Source organism: Odontesthes bonariensis, chromosome 24 (genome assembly GCF_027942865.1).
Source record: "Odontesthes bonariensis isolate fOdoBon6 chromosome 24, fOdoBon6.hap1, whole genome shotgun sequence".
Classification (NCBI taxonomy): Eukaryota; Metazoa; Chordata; class Actinopteri; order Atheriniformes; family Atherinopsidae; genus Odontesthes; species Odontesthes bonariensis.
The window spans coordinates 16,030,916-16,054,812 of record NC_134529.1 but is presented as its reverse complement, the minus strand read 5'-3'; the positions used below and the strand labels follow the sequence as shown (position 1 = coordinate 16,054,812).

The following is a 23,897-nucleotide window of genomic DNA, read 5'->3' as shown; positions in this document are numbered from 1 at the left end:
CTGACCAATCCTCTGTTGATTAAATCTTTTCTTTCTCAAAATGCCATTTGCAATATGAGCCGTCCATTGTGAAAAGGTCTTCAAAATTACCTAAGCAGAAATCTTCTTTTCTTCACTCTGCTCTATTTTTAGCCTAGGGAGACACACAAAACCTCATATTTCATTTCACAGTGCAGATGTGCATCTCACCTGCATCACTGGCAGTATCAGATTATTGTCTGACATTTTCATCATCCTTTTCATTCATCACCACGTGTAGGCTTCTGTAAAAGAAGACAATGCCATGTATCAAAATACACGCATGCATCTGCACACACATCTGCGACTTTAGAGGGTATGATGCAGACCAAGTCATAGAGAAACAAACGCAAGCAAGTGCTTGTAATCGCTCTCATTTCTTTCCCCTTTGTGGTAAACGGGCTATAAGTTTCTTGTAGTGTGAAGATAGTAGGAAAAAATTATGTCACTTTGGGGCGTGTGTGCTTGGTGTAGAGTGTGGGATCAGGAGGTTTGGTCCTTTATACTGCATAACCTTTGACAAAATGGTTAAGACAGTCACACCCCAACCACCTCATGTTGTTTCTGTGCAATGGTCATGACCTCTGAGGAAGACTTTATTTACTTGAGGTTGTGCAGACAGGGAAAAGCATTATTTTCTTTTCCTTTAACGTTAATCAGGCAAAGTTGTGAATGTACATTTCAAGTCAACTTTATCGCTGTGTTGATTACAGCCATCAGCTCCGGTGTAAGGCGGTTGTCTAACTGATATTCCTGAGCATGAAACAGAGTCTTAAAAAGTTGGCCCAAATGCTAAATAGTCCTAGTGCCCAGTGTCAATCCCAATGCAGCATAACAATCTGCTATTTTCTTTCTTCTGCTATGCCTTAGAGTTATGTTCATATTTATTAACACCTAGCATTACACCATTACACCAAGAAGAAGAAACCCAAAATTCAAACTCTTATGATGACCATGACCTGGATGACTAAGAATCTTCATCAACACTAGCATTACACGTTTGTACACTTTTTTTCATATTAAATTGTCCATAACTCCAGACTTAATACGTCATGTTTGGATATGTAAAACATTTATGATGTTGTACTACTATTTATATGATAAATGAATGTCATCAAGTGCATGACACTTTGAAGCAGCTGGATTAGTGAGACATTGAAAATATGCATTATCTTCGCGTGAGTAGCTACACATTTGCAGTTGTTTATGCATTTCCCACATCATTGACATTTCTGAAATGTAGTTTCTTTACTTAGTTGTGGCAAGCTTAATTCAAATAGTAGAACAGGGCCTGTCAAACACTGCAGCTTCATTTGAGCCTTGGAAGTAAGGCTTCTGCTGAAACCCTTCCTTTAGTACAGAATCAACCTGACTCACTGTGATCTTTATTCTGAGTATTACTGATAAGACTTGCATCATATCCTGCTGTGCTCCTGATTCTTTCTTTCTCTAGTCTCACTCTGGGCTACGTGTTCTTGTTCATCTGTCAATGATTCAGCTGCGCAAGCATAAGCTGGACTGGGTGTCAGTTTCAGACAGCATGCTGTTCGAGAAGCTGGTTGGAACACTGATACCAGGCCGCTCTGAACTGACCTGTAACAGGAAGTTACGTCAGTGAAAAAAAAACAAAAAACCCCAAGAAAAATAATTTTTTTTCTTGTATTTTAATGACGAAATTCTTACAAGCCAAATAAAAAGACTCAAATGAGTGATGATTAAATGCTATTTTACATCCGTCTTAATTTTACTATTTGCGACTCTGCGAACTCAAACTTGACCTGCCTCCTCCCTGTTGTTTAGCTGTTTAGCAGCAGCCCCAAAGACAGCCGGTTGTTGGTACACATGTCTGTGAGCAGAATAACATTTACACCGGGGCCGAGGGAGAAGACACATAAGCAAAATGTCTCGCCACAGAAATGTTCGAGGTTACAACTACGATGAAGGTAGATAACTTTATCCAGGAGTTGGTACTCTATTTAGAAGTAAATGGAAGGCCTCACGCTGCTACACTCGATAGCCGTTAAGCTAAAATGCACAGTTGTTGATTATAGTGCTAGCAGCTAACGCTAGCTTGTTTAGCTTGTCAGCTAACTCTGCTGTCGTGTTACTTGGCACCAAGCACAAGTTAAGTTATTGTACAATTCAAGTGTCGACGTGTGTTTCCAAATAGCCCGATTAATTCCTATTTTAATTGCCAAACATTGAGAAATTGTGTCAACAGCTTATACTGTAGCTGACGTTGTTAGCAGCAGCTAACTATACAACGTTTAGTTATAAATGGTTTGAGCTGCAAATGTATTGTTGTATACATTACATTGATATCACCTGAAGTTACTGGCTTAGGTCTCAAGTGAGTTGGTCAAATCTACAGTTACCTACCACAATTATGGTAAATAACCTGAGTCCCAGTCTATAATTTCTGCTTAAAAAAAATAATAAATCGTTGACGAGGAAAAGTCACTAAGTAAAGGAGCCGCACACTGTACACAGCTATGTAATAGAGCAAAATAAGTGCACACTTAAATCTATTTCTTTGTTTCTTTAACCCAGACTTTGACGATGATGACATGTATGGACAGTCTGTGGATGATGACTACTGTATATCCCCAGCAACAGGTTGGTTTCCCGCATTCCTCAGTTTTACGACTAAAAATTGTGTAAAGTAAGTACTACACCGTACATGTATTAATGTGCATGAGATCAATTGTGAATATTTCTTTTCTCCTTGTCAAATTGTAGCTACTTGCTAAGTGTTGTACCTGTAATTTATTAGAATTATTAAGAGGCTCACTACGATCCCTTAACCATTGTAAGAAGTATTATGTTATACACCAATCAGGCCCAATATTCAAACTGTGCCTAATGTGTGTAGGACCCCATGGACCATTTGAGACATAGATGATAAGAGCTTTTAAAGTGCTGTGGTGTCTGGACCTTTGCAACATATCTTTTGGGTCCTTGGGATTGCAGGGTGGGTCCTCAAAGGATTTAGCTAGTTTTGACCCATCCCACGGATGCTCGGTCAGATTGGGATTTGGGAGTTTAGAGGCACCACTCCCGCCTCTTCCATTTCTGAGCGGGGTATATTGTTCGACGGGGTCGGGTGCTGGTTGTTGCCATAACTGGGGGTCTTCCATAGTATGCAACAATGGAACAAAGGAACTTTTTAAAAATAACATGCACACGAAAGTCAGGATCCAATGCTTTCCAGATGAAGGTTGCTGTTCAATCTGATAAAATTTGTTCACTTTGATCTGTCTGTGATTCTTGATGTTTTGGCTGATTGGGATGTACTTTGTCATATATTAGAATTTGTAATGATGAAACCATTGCAGCCATCAGGTTGAGACTTTTTTTCTTCTTTTTTTAAGCAAATCAGTTCATCTACTCACGTCAAGAGAGGCAAGCACCAAGGGAGGAACCTTTAGAGGAGGAAGAATATGAAGATGAGGATGTTCCTATGTCCCCTACTGTCACCCACAACCTTGACCCTCTTGATCAAGGTAGTATTATTAATTTAACACAGCTACATGCTACTGACTGGTATCCTGAATTTGATTTTTGTCTTTGTAAATGTGCTTTTTGAATACACGTTATGTCGAACGTGTAGCTTTATTTTGATGTTCCCCTCTTCCCTTATTATTTCCGTTTCTTAATCTTACTTCTGTGTCATACTCTTTAGTCAAGCTGTATTCCTGCCTGGATCACATGCGGACTGTATTGGGAGATGCAGTGCCAGAGTCGGTCCTGACCCAGGCAGCCATGACACATGGGTTCGACCCACAGAAGGCATTGGATGCAGTGCTTTCTGAGGACACTAAAACAGCCCCGCTTACCAGAAGTGCAATTGAAGAGAAGGCATCAGAAGCTAGAGTTAGTCAGGAGAAGGTGCCGCTTCCGCAAAGAACCAAACAGGAGGCCGTGGCTGAAAAAGGTACGCCTAAAGTGGACTGAACTATGACTATCTTCTTGGTAAACAAGTGTTGCCTCTGACTTATCCAGTCTTGGGACATTTTGGTAAAATGTTTGTCGCATTTGAGGAGTTTCCACCAATATTTACCAAAAGCAAAAGGATATACCTTTTGGACCGTACTGAAATTGATAAGGATATTGATTTAGTTCACTGACAGTCTTTTAATCCTCCCTCAGTCACGTGTCTTTAATTAAAGGAAAGTTACGAAATCTTAATTGTACAGCCAGCAAATTTCTGTATTTGGATTTGAATTGCTCGTTAATTAATTGCATTTCAGTGTCGACTGATATCTGATATATATTAGTCACCAAGCACGGATGCTGTGATTAGTCATCATCATTAGTCTGATTTGTTATCGCGTTGTTTGTTCAGAAGATACATGGAAAAGAAAAATGACTTCAGATGATACGCATTAGAGATGTGTACTTAGAAGCTTATCAGTGAGATGCATTAACCATTCACCTAAATGATGCCACATTTAATTTATACAAATGTTTAACAAAGTGCCTTCTACCTGTTTTCTCCCCTCTTATTTATGGTATGATTCATATGACTTCTGCTCTGCGATCTTCTCGCTCCTCCTCTCCGAAAACTCCACTTGGCTTTCGTAAGGTAAGGAGCCTTCTTGTCTGCTTCTCACACAAACAATACATACACGGCACATAACTGTACAGAGCCATGTGTGCAAGCACCAAGTGCACCAAACTTGTGTGACCTCTTATCTCAACATAAGGCTGAATCAGTGGTTAGCAGCTGTGCAAAGCAAAATGTTCACCATGAAAACGTGCATCCAGCCATTAGCAGTGGTACCAGTCTGGCTCAGCTTATGTCTGAGCACCAGCAAATGAGTAAATCAGGAGTAGGTGATGAAGGTCAAGGTTTGGATGTTTCTTCATTAAGCGCTGTAACCATAGGATCTAGTTCACCCTTGTCGGCTTTGTCCAATCAGAGTAGTCTTTCACTTCGAACTTTGGTATCTTTAAATATGCTTCCAGCAACGCACCCGTCAGGTCCCTCCCCTCTTTCAGTTTCACTCGGTAATCTTTCGCTAAACAGCTGTAAGATGACAACTACAAGCGCCATAGTTGCTCCTCCTGGATTTGGGAGTCTCAGCTCTGTTCTAAACAGCAATCAGCAGACAGTCGTCGATCCTAAGGGACGTCCATCGTTGGCTGATTTAATCCAGGTGCACTCGAACCGCAGCACAGCTCTGAGTGACACACTGCTTACTCCCATTAGCAGTTTAGCTTCAGTAAAGGGTCAGGGAATGGCTGCACCAGCACAAACACTCTCACTGTCTCAGCTTGCTTCACAGCATCAAAACCAGAGTATTCATTCTCAATCACAAAGCACTGAAAGACCAGCAAGCACATTGTCATTTTCTAACACAGCCAACCTTGCACCACATTGCCAGGGTGGGACAGTCTCATTGTCACAGCTAGCCCTGCAGCACCAAACCACCAGTTCCTCAGCCTCCTATCATCCTGCCTGCACTGGATCTCAAGCAACTGCACTGAAACAACCACCTGGCCTCTCTGAGCTGCTCTCTTTGTCACATTTGCCATCTGAACACAAAAGCAAAACCTCAACCACCTCAAATGGGTCACAGTGCACCCTCACCTCACTCCTGTCACCAGCAAAACCAGAGAGGGCTTATGAGTTCGCAGAAAATACGACAGAGGGAAGGACTGAGCGTGAGCTCAACCACAAACCATACCACCAAAACTCCAGGCCATCTAAACCGGGTCAGACTATTGATTTTAGTGCCCTCATGGCCCAGGTAAACCCTCATCAGATCGACTGTGACCTCCCTTCACCGTCGTCTCCCACTCCTCTGGCCATTGGGCTGGATTTTTCTGTTTTTGCAAAGCCATCAGTATTTGCGGTTACCTTGTCATTTCAGAACCGCAGACAACAAAGGAAGAGGAAAAATATATTGAGCGGAAAAATTAAAGGCCAGAGGACAGGAAGTGGTTACCATGCAGACCTTTGCATCCCACAATACAAATCCAAAGAGCAGCATACCCCACTTTTTCCAATTGCACCTTTCCGCTTTGATACACCTTCTCCTGATGACATTGTTCGTGCAAATCAGAGGAAAGCTTTTACAAGGTAGACTGAGGCAAAGCACTTAGTTACATCCAGGCTGGTGCTAAATCAGCTCAGTTTGGATGAAATCCTGAGATGCTGAAGAGGACATCGGTCCAGCTCAATAAAAATCTTCCAAGAATTGCAGCGCTCAGTCCTCTGAGCCTTTTCAGCTATGTGCTGCGGTCGGTGCAAGTGGACTAAAGAAACTTATTGGACCAACTGTACAACAGAATGACATTCTTCTTCTGATCACTGTTGGGAAAAACTCTCAGAAACTATATTATGTATCATCTTTTTATCGGAGCAAAGAAACAAATTTTATGTTACTTTTGAAACAGAACAATGAATTCACGCTGGATTTAAAACAAAAAAACAAAAACTCGGGCAGCTTGAATAATAACAGCTCAGTAAACTGTGTTGTAGACGCTTCTATTTTAAGAACTTTTAGACATTTTTCTGTTTCATATTAGCTTCTTTTTCCCTCAGCATTTTAAAATTTTGAGTCTTATTTTGTATGCGCTGATGCCCGACAGATTTTTAATTTTTGTATAAGGAAAATTAAAGTATTTCTCTTTTGGTGCGACTTTTTTTTTTTTTTTTTTTTTTTTTTTCTCTCGAGCTCCTTAAAGCTCTCTGAAGAGGGGGAAAAAAAGAAAAGAGGTTGACTTTGTTTGCAGGTGTGCTGCAGCTATTGGAATATGGATCAGTTAACCATTGTACTGGTTTACTGCTGCTTGTGTTTGAGATCATGAGGTTGACTTTTTGGTTTAGAGGACACCTGGAGATTTTCCCATGAGAGAACGCAGATACACACACACACACGCACACACACACAAACATGCATACAGACACAAATACGAACTCACAGACATTTGAATGCTTTGAAGTATTTATTGTAAAAAAAAATACTTTTAGTTGGATGCTAGAGTATGAGCAAAAAGTTTCCTAAAGTAAAAATGAATGCCTTCAAACCCAAAATAAAAGCTCTTTATATTCCTGTGTACACATGGGTTTCATTTACATTTGGTGTGTCCTCACACATTACTAAAGGTGAATTTGTCAGTCTTGAAATAAAGATGATTGAACTGATGTACTCTGAATGCTTCCCTGTCTAGGTGTGTTTTTCAGGCTGTGTGCATGTGTCAGACACTGTGTGCATACTTCTAGGCTTGGTGTTTTGATCTGAGTCTATCTATCAAGTTAAAGCGATGATACGTTACATTATTATTGTTCCAAATCTGACTGAAGTTTGTTTGCTTGCTTGGTAATGAGCCAGCGCCCGGGGACGAACCAAGTGAATAACATTTCAGGGTCGAGATGTGGGATGTCTTTGAAAATGATTATGCGTATGACACATTGTGGATCTGCAGCAGGGTGCGCGTTTTTTAAAGGGTGAAGCCCCTCATTCTCAGGGTATCGCACATTTCTACTACAAGTGGTAGCTTCTGGCTTTGAATGGACAATAGTGACATTAAAGAAATGAATGATTAAGACTGAACACAAAGTACTGCAGGGTTTTATAGATACCATCATGCACTGACACAGCTTTAACAAAATTGTTGTATATGTGCTCTTAACTTTCTTGACGTTGCCGCCAAAACACTTTCATTTTATGATATTATGATACATCGAATTAACACTGATGTCAAACCTTGTGCACAGCTACATCTTCGGCTTATATATGGGACTGCTCTTTTGGTGAAGATGGTATGGTTAGGTTAATTTTATATAAACTTAATGCAGGTGCAGAAGTCTAAGTGAATTGGACCTCCAGGGTGTCGAAACTACACTAATAAACCTGGGGGGGGATGACAAATACAAAAAGGCAGATAGTGTCAATAAGGACATGTCAAACAGGTTTCTTGTGGAGTAGTGTCATCCCGGAAGTGCTGTGTTTGGAAATACTTATTAGGAATGTTGATGTGAAGCAGGGCTCCAGGGTTTTTTAAGACAGCGCTCACTGGAAATCAAGAAACTGGGTGTGTCCAGCAATAACGCTGTCCTTTTTTCACCCAAGGCGAGTCAGTGTGTGGGCTTGAGCAGGAAGTTGCACTCTTGGAGAAAATGTCACCCAAGCACACATCGAGTCGGTTCAGCAGCCGATCGACTCACTTTGTGTGTCTCTCTTACACCACCTACGTAGGAAAATCTGATCACGTCTCTCGACTTTCACAGCTTTGACAAAGGCTGTGACAGATCAGATCGTTTTGTGCCTTTGACAGGCTCTGCATTTCTGCAAAGCATGCACACTTCACAAACATTGGTTTGTTGTGAAGTGGTGCCAACACTGGAAAATACCATTTTACTCTGGTCAAAAGGAAGCAGGTGCACTTAGACTTGCATGCTATTAGTGCTACTGCTTTGTTGTGGTATTTATGTTAAAGTAAAAGAGGCCGAGATGGAAACATGGGTTAAAGGAAAAAAGAGAATGAATTAACACCAAGAAATTCAAGAGACTTTTGTGCATTGATCGAAGGCAAGTTAGATGCTTAAAATCAGGCTTACATAGTTACTTTATGGATTATTTTGTCTCCACAGTGTACCCACACAGATGTGGTATTTAGTCTTTGCAGCTCAACTGATGTTCAAAAACAAAAAGAACCAGTCTTTGTCTTTTCCAGCACATGCCGAAGATTCTCACGTTCTTTGTTGGAGTTTCCGTCCGATTTCAGTAAGCCTATGCAATGTTGCAACCTTCATTTACCTTCAGTGTCGCGATCTTTCCTGAAGCCTTGTGTTGACGATAGGAGAGTCGGCCGTTGCACCCAGAGTTCTCCAGCACTTCCCAAAGATTCTCGATAGGGTTTTTGGACTCTGTGGTAATCGATCCATATGTGAAAACATGTGTCACGCTCCCTGAACCACTCTTTCCCAATTTTAACCCAATATACCCTGGCAGTGTCATCATCTTTCAAGAAAAAGAGAATACAAACGGAGTCATCAATAAAGAACATGAAAGGCTTACTCGATTTTATTATTCACAGCCCAACTGCTTGACTAATGTGCCAAACATTTTATCAGTAATTACTATTACAAGCTATGACAAATAGGCTGTGTCGGGAAAACTTATAGAACCATGAAGCCTTTCTATTAAGTGTTGAAGCGTTAAGTACCAAAAAAAAGGTTTCTACTGTCATTGTCACACAGAGATTGAGGTTTGAATGGAGTAATCCCATATCCCTGCTCTTAATCAGTCTGCAAGTGCTTGCCTCTCCCCGCAGTACACTCGATCATTGCAAGTTCCTGAAAATAAACCTGGAAGTGTCATCGTCATTCTTTCGCCCATCTTCTCTGGAAAGTCTCCTGATGTGCAGTCAGGCCACCACTGGACTCGAATTAAGTTAAGCAGGAGAGGAATTAACCAGAAAGTGGCTGTCCAGGATTTCACTCAGTTATTTAGTGTTATCTTGACAAATATAAATGTGCCTAGACATGACATGTTTGCCTGTCGCAGGTCAGAAATGTCAGTAGTCTGATTCTAGTTATGTTTTGAAGTCTAAAGACACAGTAGGAGTGAGTTTTCAGGTTGTCCCTATGACAGTGTCTGCTGAGTAGGTGGGTGTAGGGGATGTTGAGGTATCTTATGAAATGTTCTTTAGTGGTACTGATGTCTGTGCGCGTGACTCATCCTGAAAGGGGTCATATGGTTCCTACTCGGATCTTTGCCCTTAGCCACCAGTCTCATTTTCTTTGTAATTGTTTTCATTCATGTCTTTTAAAATTTTTCAATATGAATGAAGTTGACTTACCAGTTTGGCTCATTGATATAATCATTATTTTAAAGCGAAAACATAGGTCACCTAAAGGGTTCCAAAATATGCATTTGATAGAGAAAGTTAAGATAAAAGGATTTACTTTGACCATCTGTAAGCTGAAAAGATGGGTCATACTAAAGATTTAAAATTAGATTTGAACCTTCATCATTATGCTTAATGGGACACGATTTCCTTTCACTGAAAATGGTTAGGAACTTTATTAACTTGATGTAGCTGATTTGCAAACGCGCGCATGTGTTCTACAAGGCCGGACTTACATTAGATGTTTCCCCCTATGCCACACATGACAATAACTTCTGACAAGATGAACACAATTATCATCTTTTGCAGCCTTTAGCGGCCTCAAGTGGTCGGGAGCTTCATGTTCTAAGATGCTCTTTTTTTTGTTTTGCTCCAGAATTCTCTTTTGTTTTCTTCTTTTTACATGTTTTATAGGGACAGCAAACGGTTTGGAAATATTTCAATGGGAGTGTTGAATCGCGAAAATCCAGAGACTCCATCATGATGCACAGTGTCAATGCAACAAGAAACATCCAAAGTGTTAAATACCTGCTCTAAATGACATTCATTTATGGAATGAACATATTACTTGAGTAGATCTCCTACATCCCTCTTTAAGGGCACAGACATGCACAACTTTGACCTCCTCTCCTTTACAAAAACTCTTTTTTAATTTTTAATTTTTTCCTCTGTTTTTTAGCATTTAACTTTTGTCTGCACTGTGCGTGTGGGTGGGGGAAGGGATGCTTGATGTTTGCATATCCTGGGTGGACTCCTTTTATCCTGCACCAAGTTGGGCCTCAGGCCAAGGTGTACAAATGACTCACTCATTCTTGGCCACTTTAAGGGACCCCTATTCTAGTGAAATCCTGGATGGGAGCAGGCCAAATGTTTACCTGACAGGCTAAATGGTGTAAAGAGATCCTGTTCTGAGCATTAAAGCTAGATTGCGCTGACTAGTTGTTTTCAGGTCGTCTCACAGATGATGCTGCCATTAGGCCAGCTACAAAAAGCTTGCAGCTCAACTGTTTGCATAAAGTATTACTATGTTTTGACAGAGCAACATGTCTATTGGTTAAGATTGGTGTGGTTTATTGCACAAGATGCTAGGCGAGTATAATAATGTATGTAATATAGTTCAAGAAAGAGGTTAATTTGAGGTCAAAATTTGAATTATTAGACCTGTTAGTTCATGCCAAAATTGACTTAATATATTTAATAAAATCATGCGTTTCTCAGCTGATGACCCATGTAAGTCAAGTAAGTGCAGGCTGGCTGGAATCCTTTTATACCTCGATGGTAGAAACTTAATGTGTCATTCTAGGGTGACAAAAAAAAACCCGAGCTGCTGGAAGAACTGAAATTCCCCAGAGAGGACTTTTGTCTTCTCATGCTGGTGCTTACAGCAGGAGAGATGAAACTGAAGACAAGTAGTTTTAGTGATGACTTTAGTATTAAAGCTTTATCTATTAACCCACTGCTCATTGCAGTCAAGATACATGCCTAGATTTATTCACTGTCTTGTCTTAACGTACAGGCCGTAGATTTAGGTTATATTATGTACTTGTGAGTGAGAAAAAAAACCCTAACCTGAGGCAATGATCTGCCTTTCTCTGTATATCAGTGTTTCAGAATGAAAGGGGCTTTTTCTTTAATGCAGGGCGAGTCATTCAGAGAGTGACTGGTTAGAGAAAGTCCACTAATATTCTGTTGAATCTCACCGTTTCCTCTCATTTTCGCTCAGGGTGTTTTCTGTGATGAATAAATTGCACAAAACATCTAGTAGGTCACACAGATTATTACTATGATTTAATTAAAGCAACAAGATGAATGAGATATGTTAAAGCAAATCATAAAGTATCACTTTTTTCTCTTGTTGGATCCTGTTCTGTTTTGATACTAACTAAATAATAAACAATAAGAATTCTAATGGAAATGGCATTTTATGATCAGTTTTCTGATGAAACTGCAACAAATCAACCGCTCTCGATTTGTCTGACAATCAGTTGCGAGTGTATGTGAGATAGAGCACGCATTCAGCTCCAACCGTGCGCTTGCTGAGATGGCACCTTTTTAAGAGATTCATTCTGTGAAATGCTGCGTCACATTGATCTATTTACGTGGAGACGGGAGGCAACGGCCACTTCTGATATTAACCCTTTCTGAGCCAGGATGTCACATGCAAACAGACACACACACACATGCACCCAATGTGCTGAAGGCTTGGCTGTGCAGCCCAATCTAAATGAATCAGAACGGGTTGATATGACTGGGACCGGTGGCCATTTGGGACTGGGATGACAAAGCAATGATCTCAACAAGTCTCACTGTTACACGAATATGAACTTCTAATCAGATGGATAGGAGGTTCAGAGTGCAGCAGATTGCATTGTGCACTTTCGCTCCCCTAAAATACTTCTACTTTACAAGCCAACCTGCAATTGTGACTAGTAAAGTTATCAGCTGTATATGTTTGAACACCAAATAGTGTACATCTCTGACTAAGCCATTTCTAATATAATGCAAAACTTATAGAGTTTGCTATTTCAAAAGCCAACTTAAATGATTCTCTGGAGGCTGCAGAGTTCGAACAGACATCTCATATTCAGGCAAATAGTGACTGATGCATTCAATACTGAAAGAATGAAAATCTTAACATGGTATACCTAGTTTTTTTTAACACAGCGGAGCCAACCTTTCTGCCTTATTCTGATCACAATAGACAGTTGACTGACCACAAAATGTTTTTATTCCTCCTGCATTGAAAGTAATTTCTAAAGTGAAATGTACTCCCCACATTGAAAGTGTTGGTATTGATGAGTCATGGCTGCTTCTGTTTGCCTCTTTGTTCATTACTCTCTTAGCTAAAAGCAGAGATGTGTCTCACGGTAAACTGGACTCTGAAGTGGTACCCAAAGTGGCCCGCATGACCATCTCTGGAAAGAAACAGACCATGGGCTTTGATGTTCCCAGGTACCTAAATCCCCTTTCCTCTCAATATAACCAAAGGCAAAATTGATTAGCCAAGTAGCTCTTTAGAAATACTTAAATCATTATTTGTTGCTTTTCACATGTTATTCTACAGTGTAACTAAACTTCAGTTTTGCTCCTCAGCACTGGGGAAAATGGCCTCATCGCCACTTCTGTACGTGGATTTGGCAGCCCTGAAAATGCTCCCGCTCCTGAGGCCATCTCCAAACGTCCTGAGACTCCGTCTAAAGGGTTAAATGGGGACGAGCCCTCCTCTGGTCCCACACCGGGCCGCTCCTCTGGGAAGGCACGGCAGACGATCAACATCCAGGCAGAGCTGGAGAAGAGACAGGGGGGAAAACCTCTATTAAATTTGGTAGTGATAGGTAGGATGCAAGTACACAAAACTACTTATGATTACTAACATGAAACTTCGTAATAACTTCAAGTTCATGAAAGGATCAGCATATTTACAAGTAATGCAAAAATGTATGTGCACATGAGTGGCAGAATGGGCTTCTGTCTTATATGACCATATACAGCTGTGCAGTAAATTTTGAAGCTGCTTCTTTCAATGTCCTTGTTTGGTGTGCATATGTCAGAGAAAGTAATGGCAGTAAATGAGTCGAACTGTACAGCAGCAGAGTTGCTTAATCATATTTTTTCATTCTCAGTTACACCAGAAAAAGTGACTTGGTAGTTTCAGAAGTGCAGATGATTCTAGTTTCCCACAGCGTACGAAACCTTTCGTGTCACCGCTGTCTGTCCCCCCCCCCCCCCCTTTGGCCTCTATCCATGTTCCCATTTCTGTCTACCTCCCTTCACTTGTGCAATTCTAGTTGTTTCCTGCTCCTGTCTTTGGTTTCCAATCACCCAAGTTTTATCTTCCTTCCTCCCCTACCTGTCTTATCATTCTAACCACATTTTTCCTCCCTTCTTTATCTATCCTCACCCCCACGTCCATCCCTCCTCTGTGTGCTCTGACACTCCCCATCCACTGAGCCTCCATTTTCTGTTCTCTTAACTTACTTTCGAAACTCATTGGCCAAAGTCATGACCCTCTCTTCTTCTTCTGCAGGTCATGTGGATGCAGGTAAGAGCACACTGATGGGCCACCTACTTTATTTGCTGGGCAACGTCAACAAGCGCACCATGCACAAGTATGAGCAGGAGTCGAAAAAGGCGGGAAAAGCCTCCTTCGCTTATGCCTGGGTTTTGGATGAAACTGGTGAAGAGAGAGACAGGTACATTTGACCATTTAAATTGTACACAAAGTGAAAGACCTAAGAAATAGTTTGAATACTCATTAAATGTACACCCGTTATTTTGTATTTTAGAAATGGAAGACCTGGTGTAAATACAGTCCTTTCATGTTGTGTGCTGATTGGCCATAAAATCCAAATCTCCTGTCTGTTAGTGGTGCTGATAAGCAATAGTAGGGGAGACCGGAGATGGTTGTAACATGGGGTCAGTTGTAACACAACCAATTCTACCAATCAGGGATGAGATGATCATTTCAGTGTTTGACCACTTTCTGCCCTATCTCACATGGTGGTTGTCAAACCTGGACACAGATGGATGCAGATTTTATTGAATAAAACAGTTTGGTGGTAAGAAAGTAATATTTTTGGCCAATGCCAAACTCTGTTTAGTATTTATACAATTGCAATTTAATTTTGTAATTGTAATTTGAACTGTAGATTAGGCAGAATGTAATGCATTTTGCCCCTGCTAATTTCAAACCGCTATGCAAATACAGTTAGCTAAACAATGGCTGACAGGGTCAGGGTGGGTTGTAACATATATCTTAAAAGTGTTACAACCATCCCCTTACAGAAAACTGACAATATTTCTTGATTTTCTTTAAGCATGCCTAAGCAGTGGAAATTAAAGACTGAGAAAAGTGCCTGCTGATGTTTAAAAAAAAAAAAAAAGCATTCTGATGAGGTTTCAAAGAAGGGAAAGTCAGTCAGGTCAGTGGCGAAGGAACATGGCATCTGCCATGTTACAATGAGCAGATACTGCACTGGGTTCCATTGATGTTCCCATTGTAGGTTACAGGAGCATCTTTAAACACATCTTTTAACATATTGTTACCAGAGTTTGTTCTTGTAGACTGTTTATATATATACACACACACACACACTCCTGGGAAAACCACAGTGTGTTTGAGTTAGGGTCAGTCACAGAGACATACATTGTTCTGGATTGTTCTTTAATTCTAATACATCTATTTTTCAAGCATATTCTATGGTGTGGCCCTTGTTTTTGCTTCATTTCTCTAAGTGTTACAACTCTCCCCAGTAGTGGGGTAGGTTGTAACAAAGGAACACCATGTATTTGACATTAAGACACAAGCTCTGTGATATTTGTGCAGGGTCTTGAATAGATGTAATTTGCAGTAAATAAATGTGGGTATTTTAGATAAAAGTTTGAGAATTATAGTTACAAAAATTGAGATTTACAGGTGCTGAAGGAAAAAGTGTTACAATCATACCCGGTCGCTCCTAAATCAACTAAATCTAGGTTCTCAATGGGAACTGGGGAAAAAAAGGACCAGTCAAAAGGACAATATCTTTCCTACAAGGGCGGGAGTGTGTTTTTATTGTAGCGTCTAGCATCATTGCCGTGTTGCTGAAAGTATGTCCTGGATTACCCTCTCTGTTGTTGTTACCAGAGTGGAACGGAAGCGAAATATTTCAGAAACAGAAAGTGACTTGGGTGGGATTACACATGCATTTATGGGTAATTTCTGAAGGAGATGTGTAATATTCAAGAGCCGCACCCACTGAAGGATCTCACAATTAAACTAAATTTGACCAGGCGGTTTAAATCTGCATTGCACTGCATTGTTTATAATTTCACATTTCTAATCAGATATGTGTACTCTTGTTGTTTGATATTTTTTCAACTGGATCAAATGGTTATTAAAAACCCATGAACTGTCTGTGGTTTGCTCCAGAGGTGTGACAATGGATGTTGGCATGACTAAGTTTGAGACAAACTCAAAGGTGGTGACTCTGATGGATGCGCCGGGACACAAAGACTTCATTCCCAACATGATCACAGGAGCTGCACAGGTACGTTGTTAAAAAAAACAAAACAACTCTTTGAGGAGCCTCCATGTCAAGTTTAAACCGAGCCAGCAAAAGACTGCTGTCATAGCAGTGTACAGGAAGCTCGGTTGCACTGTATGAGTGGATTTTTAGCCAAATTCAAAAGTACATCGATGAAACACCGATTTTAAAATGTGTTTAAAAAATAAATAAATAAAACTTGTATGTGCAGTTCAAATCTCTTGACTCTTGAACATGCACTCAATGAAATAGCCTAAGTGCTAAACTGTTACTCCACCTGTTTCAAAGTGACAGTTAAACACTCTTTAAATTGATAAATATCATGCATGTGATGTAATAGGTCTGTTTATTTAGGCACATTTAAAAGACGTCCCTGTTGGTATTTATGGTTGGCCCATCTGTATCCTATTATCATAAGATTCTTCCAACTTTGTTGGCAATATTGATTAGCTGCAAATGCATTTCAACCATCTGAGATGATCTTCACTGATGTTAGAAACCTCTTCATTCAAATGGTTCCTTCCTCTCCCGCCGCTCTGTGCCACACCCGTCAACATAGTTTTTTTGTGGTTTTGGGTGTTGGTGACACAAGGTGTTTTTGCAGGCATGGGTGTGCTTGTCTGTGTCTCTTTTGGGTAGCTCGAGTAATTTCTCTTTTTACCATATGACTGTCCTCACGTTCAACCTCCTCATGTAGTGACTAAGGGGTTTCTGTTGTAGGCAAACACCTTAGTCATGACGAATTTATCATCTGTAGGCTTCAGAGGATGTTGCTGTGTCCTATTATAGGCAGTATATCACACAGTGCTACCTTAATTGATAATATATTAACAAATAGAAAATTATGTAAGTGACCATCTACCAGTCTTTACAATAGTAGAGGACACATAGAGAATCTCATAATCCAAAAATAATTTGATTTAAAACATGGGATGCAATGTCTCTAAGAAAGATCTTACAAACCGAGACTGGAGCACAGTTTATGTTGATTATGTAAATGCAGCTTACAAAAGCTTTTTGTCTATAATAACATCACTTTATAACAAACGCCGTTCACTGGTGAGCAAAAAACCCAAGAAACCATGGCTAACTAAGGGAAGAAAAAAGACCTATTGTATGAAGAATTTTTAAAGAAAAGAACAACCGAAGCTAAAAAAACAGAAAGTCATTTTCTAGTATAAAAACCCACCCACCAATTACATTACAAGTTGAGCAGATGAAAAGGAAATAATTGGTTTAGCTGAATCATCTTAAGGCCAAGATATCAACAGACTGTCATGGCACTGATATGGAAACAGTTTACCAACATCTGTAACCTGTCATCACAAACTGGTGTGTTATGGTTATACCAATATTTATAGTTCGAGGTGAACATATACTCACTCACCATAGGCCTATTTCATTACTCCTACAGTTTTCTAAGATACTTGAAAGAATATTCCACAACAGATTATAGGAATTCATCACAAAAGAAATGGTGCTATTGTGGGTGAAAAGTTATCTTACGAATCAAAACCAGTTTTTACAAACGAATGATATTAACTTACAATTGAAAGCTGTTACATGTGGGGTTCCCCAGGGATCGATCTTAGGGCCACTGCTGTTTATACTGTTCATTAATGACATGGAAGTGTGACGTATGGGGAAATGCAGTGAAGGGAGTCGGTGTGTGGAAAAAACGCTGCTATGGAAATAAATGTTTATCACTCCATGAATTCACAGAACTGTTTTAAAAACAAACATGTTAAGAAAATATTGCCAAGAGGTGGTCAAGTGAGAAAACTATTGGTATTGTTATTGTTACCAGTAACTCCTACTTCTACTGTCAGACTGCTGATACAGACCTCTCTGATTCTGCTTTGTATTTTATTTTATTTTATTTTAGATTATTTGTTCGAAATAAACTAAACTGAACTAAAATGATAAAAGACATGCTTAAAAAAAAAAAAGCCTTTTAATGTTATAGACCCGGACGTTGCCTACGTGGATTTCCAAACCTACTTACTTACTTACTTGTGGAGTGTGTGTTTTTTTTTTCCCCGTTTTTTTTCATTCTCCCCTTTGAACGTCTCTCTCCAGGCTGATGTTGCGGTGCTTGTGGTGGATGCCAGCAGAGGAGAGTTTGAGGCGGGCTTCGAAGCAGGGGGTCAAACCAGGGAGCACGCTTTGCTGGTGCGATCGTTGGGTGTCACGCAGCTGGCCGTAGCGGTCAACAAGATGGACCAGGTCAGACCTGCTTCTCAGCGCACCAACACACTTTGGGAGCGCAACTTTTTGGACTGTCTGCTGTACATTTACAGATATGATAGATGATTTGACTACTTTGTGTGAGCTTGGTCTCTTCAAGATTTGTCAAAATATCTGGAGAGATGACATAAATCACAAAAAAGGAAGGACCAGCATGTACTCCTGTCCTGTGTAGATTGGTCATAAAAAGTATTATATAAGTAACACTTTTATAAAGCAAACACTTGATCCCGTTTAAAGAAAAAAGGTTTGTGGACACTTTTGAGTCTGACAAGTGATTTGAAAAGATTTTCAAATTATACAAAATATATGTTGTATTAAAAAAAAGAAAAAAATCCTCTGAAAAATGTATTTAAACTGTCACCCAATCCAAGACCATCCGAGAGTGTTCGTTAAGTCTCTGAGATCTCCAGGATTTCATCGCAGAACGCTCTGTGTTGTAGCGTTGCAACTACAGTCAGAAAGTCCAACCACCTATGAATTCTGCTCTGAACGGCGAACTGGAAGCAGGCCTTTCAACTGGGAAATAACTGTCGGGATGTAGCAAATACACCCATGAAATGATCACCGTCTAAGCCGAGTTTTGATTACCGCTGAAACGTTGAGAAAATGAAGGAGTTTTCCGTTTAAGAGGGGTTAAGCATGTCAACGATCTGCCTGAGGACTTCAGTGCAATTATGCAAAACACAAGTTATTTCTGTCTGAGGGAGCATTACTGTCTCCTGAGACCAAGGGTGAAGTTACCTTTGCCACATCAGAACTTTATGTTTTCTTGCTCCTTAAATTATTATAAAAGACAGCTTTCAGTGTTGCTCGAGTGGCAGCTGTATCTAAAAAGCAACATTTAAAAGGGGATCAAAATCTTGCTTGTCCACTTCCGTCTGTGGGATCTACTTAGCGTCTCCACCTGTGTTTGAGTTATAAACTTCACACATTTGTTCACCCTTTGTTGGTTTTCAGATTTTTTTTTTTTAAAGCATTGAAGATTTTACACCTCAGCGGGTTCCATCGGGAGATGTGACGGCTTTAAGGGACTGTTTGTGATGTTGTGTTTTTGTTTCCTATAATCACTTGAGTGTTGCTGACGCATTTTCATTCCAAAGGCTTGCTGCAGGGGAAACTTTCTTCTTACGAGTATTTTCCACTATGTGTTTTAAAACAAACAGGTAAACTGGCAGCAAGAGCGTTTCCAAGAAATCATCTCAAAACTCCGCCATTTTCTAAAGCAGGCGGGATTCAAGGTGAGTTGGGACGACATCGCTTGACATTTTTACATCATTATTTGTCAGTATGAATACGTTTGTTACCATTTAAGTGTTTGTTAAGAATGATGTGGCTCTCCAGTCCTTTTGGTTTAATAAGTGCCTTTATCATTTATTTTTTTCTAGGAGTCTGATGTTTTCTACGTCCCCACCAGCGGCCTGTCGGGAGAAAACCTTGTCACCAGGAGTTCAGTGTCAGAGCTCACCTCTTGGTACTCTGGATTCAGCTTGTTGGAGCAGATCGGTAATGCACACCGACGTCCATCTGTGTGGCTAAAGCCTTTTGTGCGACATTATGTCACAGAATGAAGCTCAGCTCATTTTAAAAATGGAAACTAGTATAACGATTGAGATAATTGCATTAGAACATGGCGGCTTTAAGGTTGTTTTTTTCCCAAGCAGGCTGGCTCATGAAGCATTACACTACCAGGAAATGATCACTTGATTTCACATTTCTAAAGCGTGGTCTCAAAAAGTCACTCTAGTATCTTTGAGGTTTCCCCAGTGACCGAGCAACATCAATATTTTAGCAGCAAGCAAATGTACTTCTTCATTTTCATATTTTGCTTAATCATATCCACTTTGAACTTTGGCTACTATTAAGCTGAACTGCTCTATTACAGTGGGTGCTGGCATTTTAGATGGACTGAAACTCTCAAAGTTGAGCGTGCTGCCTACCTCTTCCATTTATATTCTGTTGAACCATAGCAAAGCAAGGCAACTCCTTGTAGAACAATTTTAAACGCCGGGCTGTTTGAGTACAGCAGCAGTACAGTTGTGGTACAGTGTAGTACAGAAACCGGTCTATCGTACGAACCGCCGTGTGTAATTTAGACTGAAAAGTTGGTTTACGTCCAAGTTCACAACAAAGTTTTACATCTCTGAGCAGCAAGGCAGCTGAAAGCAGATTAACTCTCTTGGGATCTAACATGAAATCAGAATTTGAAATGAGTTAAAAAAAATCTTGATTTTGACTTTCACTCGAGTTTTTGCCTGATATTACAAAAAGCTGAGCTAGTTTTAATTTGTGCCTGCGAATGGTTATGATTTTGGTGTCAAGTTTCAAGGTAACTTTCATTCTTGCAATCTTGTTGCTGAACACAGTTATTTCTGTCTCAATCTCTTTTTCATTTTCTCTTTTGTATTTCCTCTAAGCACAGAGATTTAGGAGATTTAGTCATTTGGTGTCCACCTGTTTCATTTGTCATTGGGCAAGAGGGGTAGCCAGAGTGGGGCATCACAGGACCACACAGAGACAAACTAGACACACAACCGTGCACGCTCACAATCACTTCTAGGGACAATTTAGAGTCGCCAATTAACCTTACGTGCATGTTTTTGGGCGGTGGGAGGAAGCCGCAGTACCCGGAGAGCAGCCACGCATACACTGGGAGAACATGCAAACACTTAAAGTTACTAAAAGTAATATTTTAAACTTAGTAAGGTGGATCAGACAATTGTCTTGATATTTGCTCTAATTATCAATACTTAATCATTTTCAGCACATCCAGACTGCAGCACTGTATGACTTATATGAATGAATGTATTTCTTAAGAGTTTTGCTTGCATGTATTTTACTGTGTTATGACTGAAAGTCCAGTACCAGGAAAATTGATTCACCACTCGTCACAGACTTCATAATAACCTTGAATATTTCTCATTGTCTACTTCTGCTTTTCCCTCTTAAGATGCATTTAAACCCCCTCAGAGGTCTATAGACAAACCTTTCAGACTGTGCGTTTCAGATGTGTTTAAAGGTAAAGTCAGTGCTGCACACATGGAATTCTGTTAATGCACATTCTTCGTTTCTCTTTTCAGATTTTTTTTTTTTTAATCTTGTGGATGTTTTCTCTCTCCAGACATGGGTTCAGGCTTTTGTGTGACAGGGAAGATTGAGGCTGGGTATATTCAAACAGGAGAGAGAATCCTGGCAATGCCTCCCAATGAAACCTGCACTGTTAAAGGTACTTTGCTGTCAGGCTCAAATTCTGACTTGCTTGTAGAACTTGGCACAAAAATCTCACAAGAGTTGATGGTGATGAACACTGCCATCCTGTGGCTGCTGGGTCGCTTACATTCTGCATCCTTTTACTGCAGGAATTACTCTCCATGATGAGGCTCTGGACTGGGCGGCAGCAGGAGATCATGTCAGCCTCACCGTCACCGGCATGGACATCATCAAGATTAAGTAATCAAACAAATTAGATTGCATGAAATGACCTCCCTCCCTGAGCTTGTACATTTAAAACAACATGATATGCTTTTGGTTATGTACACATTTCACTCATTTCACTTGGTCTGTGTTCTATGCTCATCATTGTAACTGCTTCCCTTCAGTGTGGGCTGTGTGTTCTGTGATCCCAAGGAGCCCATTCGAGTCTGTACTCGATTCAGAGCTAGAATCCTCCTCTTCAACATTGAGGTCCCTGTCACACAAGGCTTTCCAGTAAGTGCCAACCAGCTATTAAAGAACAATGCAGATGTCACTCAGTGGGTCTACATGATGAGATTAATTTGATTATAGCTATAGTTGGGTTATGCCGCAGTTGAGTTTTTCTTCTTCTGAATTACAACCACTAGCATCGTAGCGTATGCTGCCACCCTCTGACAGCATTATGCAGACAGTAATTCACTTTAACTCAGTAAATGGAAACTTGTGTTATTCACATTTCTATTTTTGGCTTTTCAAAAGATCAGTTTTCCTTTGTAGTGGCAACCCAGGCCTGTAATGCATGCTCTTAGCACCTTTTACACTTTTAACTTTTACACATGAAAAAAGCCAGTTCATTGGGTGAGATCCAGCATTTTAGTTCCTACGAATAACATGAATCTAGTGTTATTTGGGGTGTAATGACGGCAGTTGCAGTTTACTTACAACCTGTTTCAATTTTGATTTGTGCAGCTCTTTGTACAGTTTGTGCCGTGCTTGTTTACTGTGTGCATGCTTGCTGTAGGTACTGTTGCATTACCAGACAGTCAGCGAGCCGGCCACCATTAGGAAACTAATCAGCGTTCTACATAAGAGCAGTGGCGAAGTCCTCAAGAAGAAACCAAAGTGAGTAAGGATTTATCATTCTGCGTTCCAGTGACAAAACATTACTGAGTTGTTATGTTTCCCTAACTGAAACCACAGTGCAGCAGTGTACGTCAGTGTGTGGGAAGATGAAGTTTGTTCAGAAAAATTCCAAAGCAATACAAGAGCATCACTTCTTTACATGTATTGTTTATTGTGATAAATGCTTTCAAATGACCGCCTTTCCCCTGCATTCATTTCTCTTTTATACTTTGATACTCTTAATAACTCCCTTTCCTTTTAAGGTGCTTGAGTAAGGGCATGAATGCTATTGTGGAGATCCAGACGCAGAGGCCGGTGTCTTTAGAGCTGTACAAGGACTACAAAGAACTGGGCCGCTTCATGCTACGATACGTAGGCTCCACCATTGCCGCTGGGGTTGTTACGGAGGTAAAGTGCACAGTGTTTTAGGACAAACAAACAAAAAAAACCAAAAACAACGTGTGAAAAATGCATTGATGATTTAAACTTCTTTCCTTACTCATCTCAGATTGCATTCAGTTTTTTCCTTCTCTTTGATTTTTTTTTTTTCATTACCGCAGATCAAAGAGTGAAGATTTCTGCCAAATCTGAGCCGCAGAGTCGGACCTCGCTCTGCAGCCTGCATGCAGCCAGAGACTGAAAGCAATTGCTTCAAGAGGTGCCACTCATGGAGTAAAAGATGCATTTTTATCCATCCATCCATCCCATTTTTTTTTTTTTTCTTTTTTTTTTTTTTGGTGCAGTATCTGCTTCACCTGACCGCTTTGATCAACACTAACTACACAGATGCCAACGACGTGGCCAGATCCCATCAAACAAACTCACGATGCTTCCACCTGCTCTGACTCGGCGCTGCTGAGCATTTCGCACTTCCCCGTCTGACCGTTTGTCTGTCGGTAACCCCGGCAAATCTCTTATTTGATCAAGTCAAATCAGCACTGTAATCAGACTAGAGCTACAGCTGATCATTAATCTCTGACTGACATGGATGACACGTGCTCTCTGGTTTACTTTTAGTGAATGAACAAAGCAGTTTGTAGACAAAAAAGGGACACCCCTAAAAAAAGTGAAGAAGAAGACAGCAGATCATTAAAATGCTTCAACAAATGGGTATTTTTTTTGTGCGTTTGTTTGTTTACATGGTTTGAAGTTGAAAACATTTCTGGTGACATGACATCAGCATTTTTCGGTTTGAGTTTTGATTGTCCATTTCTGAAGGGACAAAAAACAACTGGTGACAGATTTATGGCATAAGCGTCTCACATGTCAAGAAACGCAGTTCTGGAAAACTCATGTTTGGTCTTTCAGTCTTTGCATGTGTGCAACGTTGTGCGTCGGAAATGAAAGTTAAGAGGTGACCGTATCCGGTCGGATGGAAAGCACAAAAAGTACACACCTCAGTAACATTGGTATCACAAAGGAATGCAG

General features: G+C 40.3%; 1 protein-coding gene across 2 annotated transcripts; it reads left to right on the top strand.

Moving 5' to 3' along the window:
• The first annotated feature begins 1,710 nt into the window (after nucleotides 1-1,710).
• Nucleotides 1,711-23,582, top strand: hbs1l (HBS1-like translational GTPase). 2 transcript variants are annotated; one of them, XM_075459677.1, is made up of 18 exons: nucleotides 1,750-1,961; nucleotides 2,569-2,634; nucleotides 3,390-3,521; nucleotides 3,701-3,952; nucleotides 12,723-12,831; nucleotides 12,973-13,214; nucleotides 13,907-14,072; nucleotides 15,791-15,908; nucleotides 17,985-18,131; nucleotides 19,319-19,393; nucleotides 19,541-19,658; nucleotides 21,103-21,171; nucleotides 21,274-21,378; nucleotides 21,512-21,602; nucleotides 21,752-21,860; nucleotides 22,369-22,469; nucleotides 22,733-22,877; nucleotides 23,030-23,582. In XM_075459677.1, the coding sequence occupies exons 1-18, from the start codon at nucleotides 1,919-1,921 to the stop codon at nucleotides 23,039-23,041; spliced, it is 2,100 nt and encodes a 699-aa protein (XP_075315792.1). In that variant the 5' UTR covers nucleotides 1,750-1,918; the 3' UTR covers nucleotides 23,042-23,582. The 2 variants fall into 2 exon arrangements, with proteins under 2 accessions (XP_075315793.1, XP_075315792.1); XM_075459678.1 differs by lacking the exons at nucleotides 12,723-12,831; nucleotides 12,973-13,214; nucleotides 13,907-14,072; ... (9 more) ...; nucleotides 22,733-22,877; nucleotides 23,030-23,582 and adding an exon at nucleotides 4,609-12,716 and having other exon boundaries at nucleotides 1,711-1,961.
• Nucleotides 23,583-23,897: the final 315 nt, after the last annotated feature.

Excerpts from the sequence above, each read along its gene's own strand:
- hbs1l (XM_075459677.1), top strand. The coding sequence starts at position 1,919 with ATGTCTCGCCACAGAAATGTTCGAGGTTACAACTACGATGAAG. Across the intron at positions 15,909-17,984 it reads TGATCACAGGAGCTGCACAG|GCTGATGTTGCGGTGCTTGT; the intron begins GTACGTTGTTAA and ends GTCTCTCTCCAG. Across the intron at positions 19,659-21,102 it reads CAGCTTGTTGGAGCAGATCG|ATGCATTTAAACCCCCTCAG; the intron begins GTAATGCACACC and ends TTCCCTCTTAAG.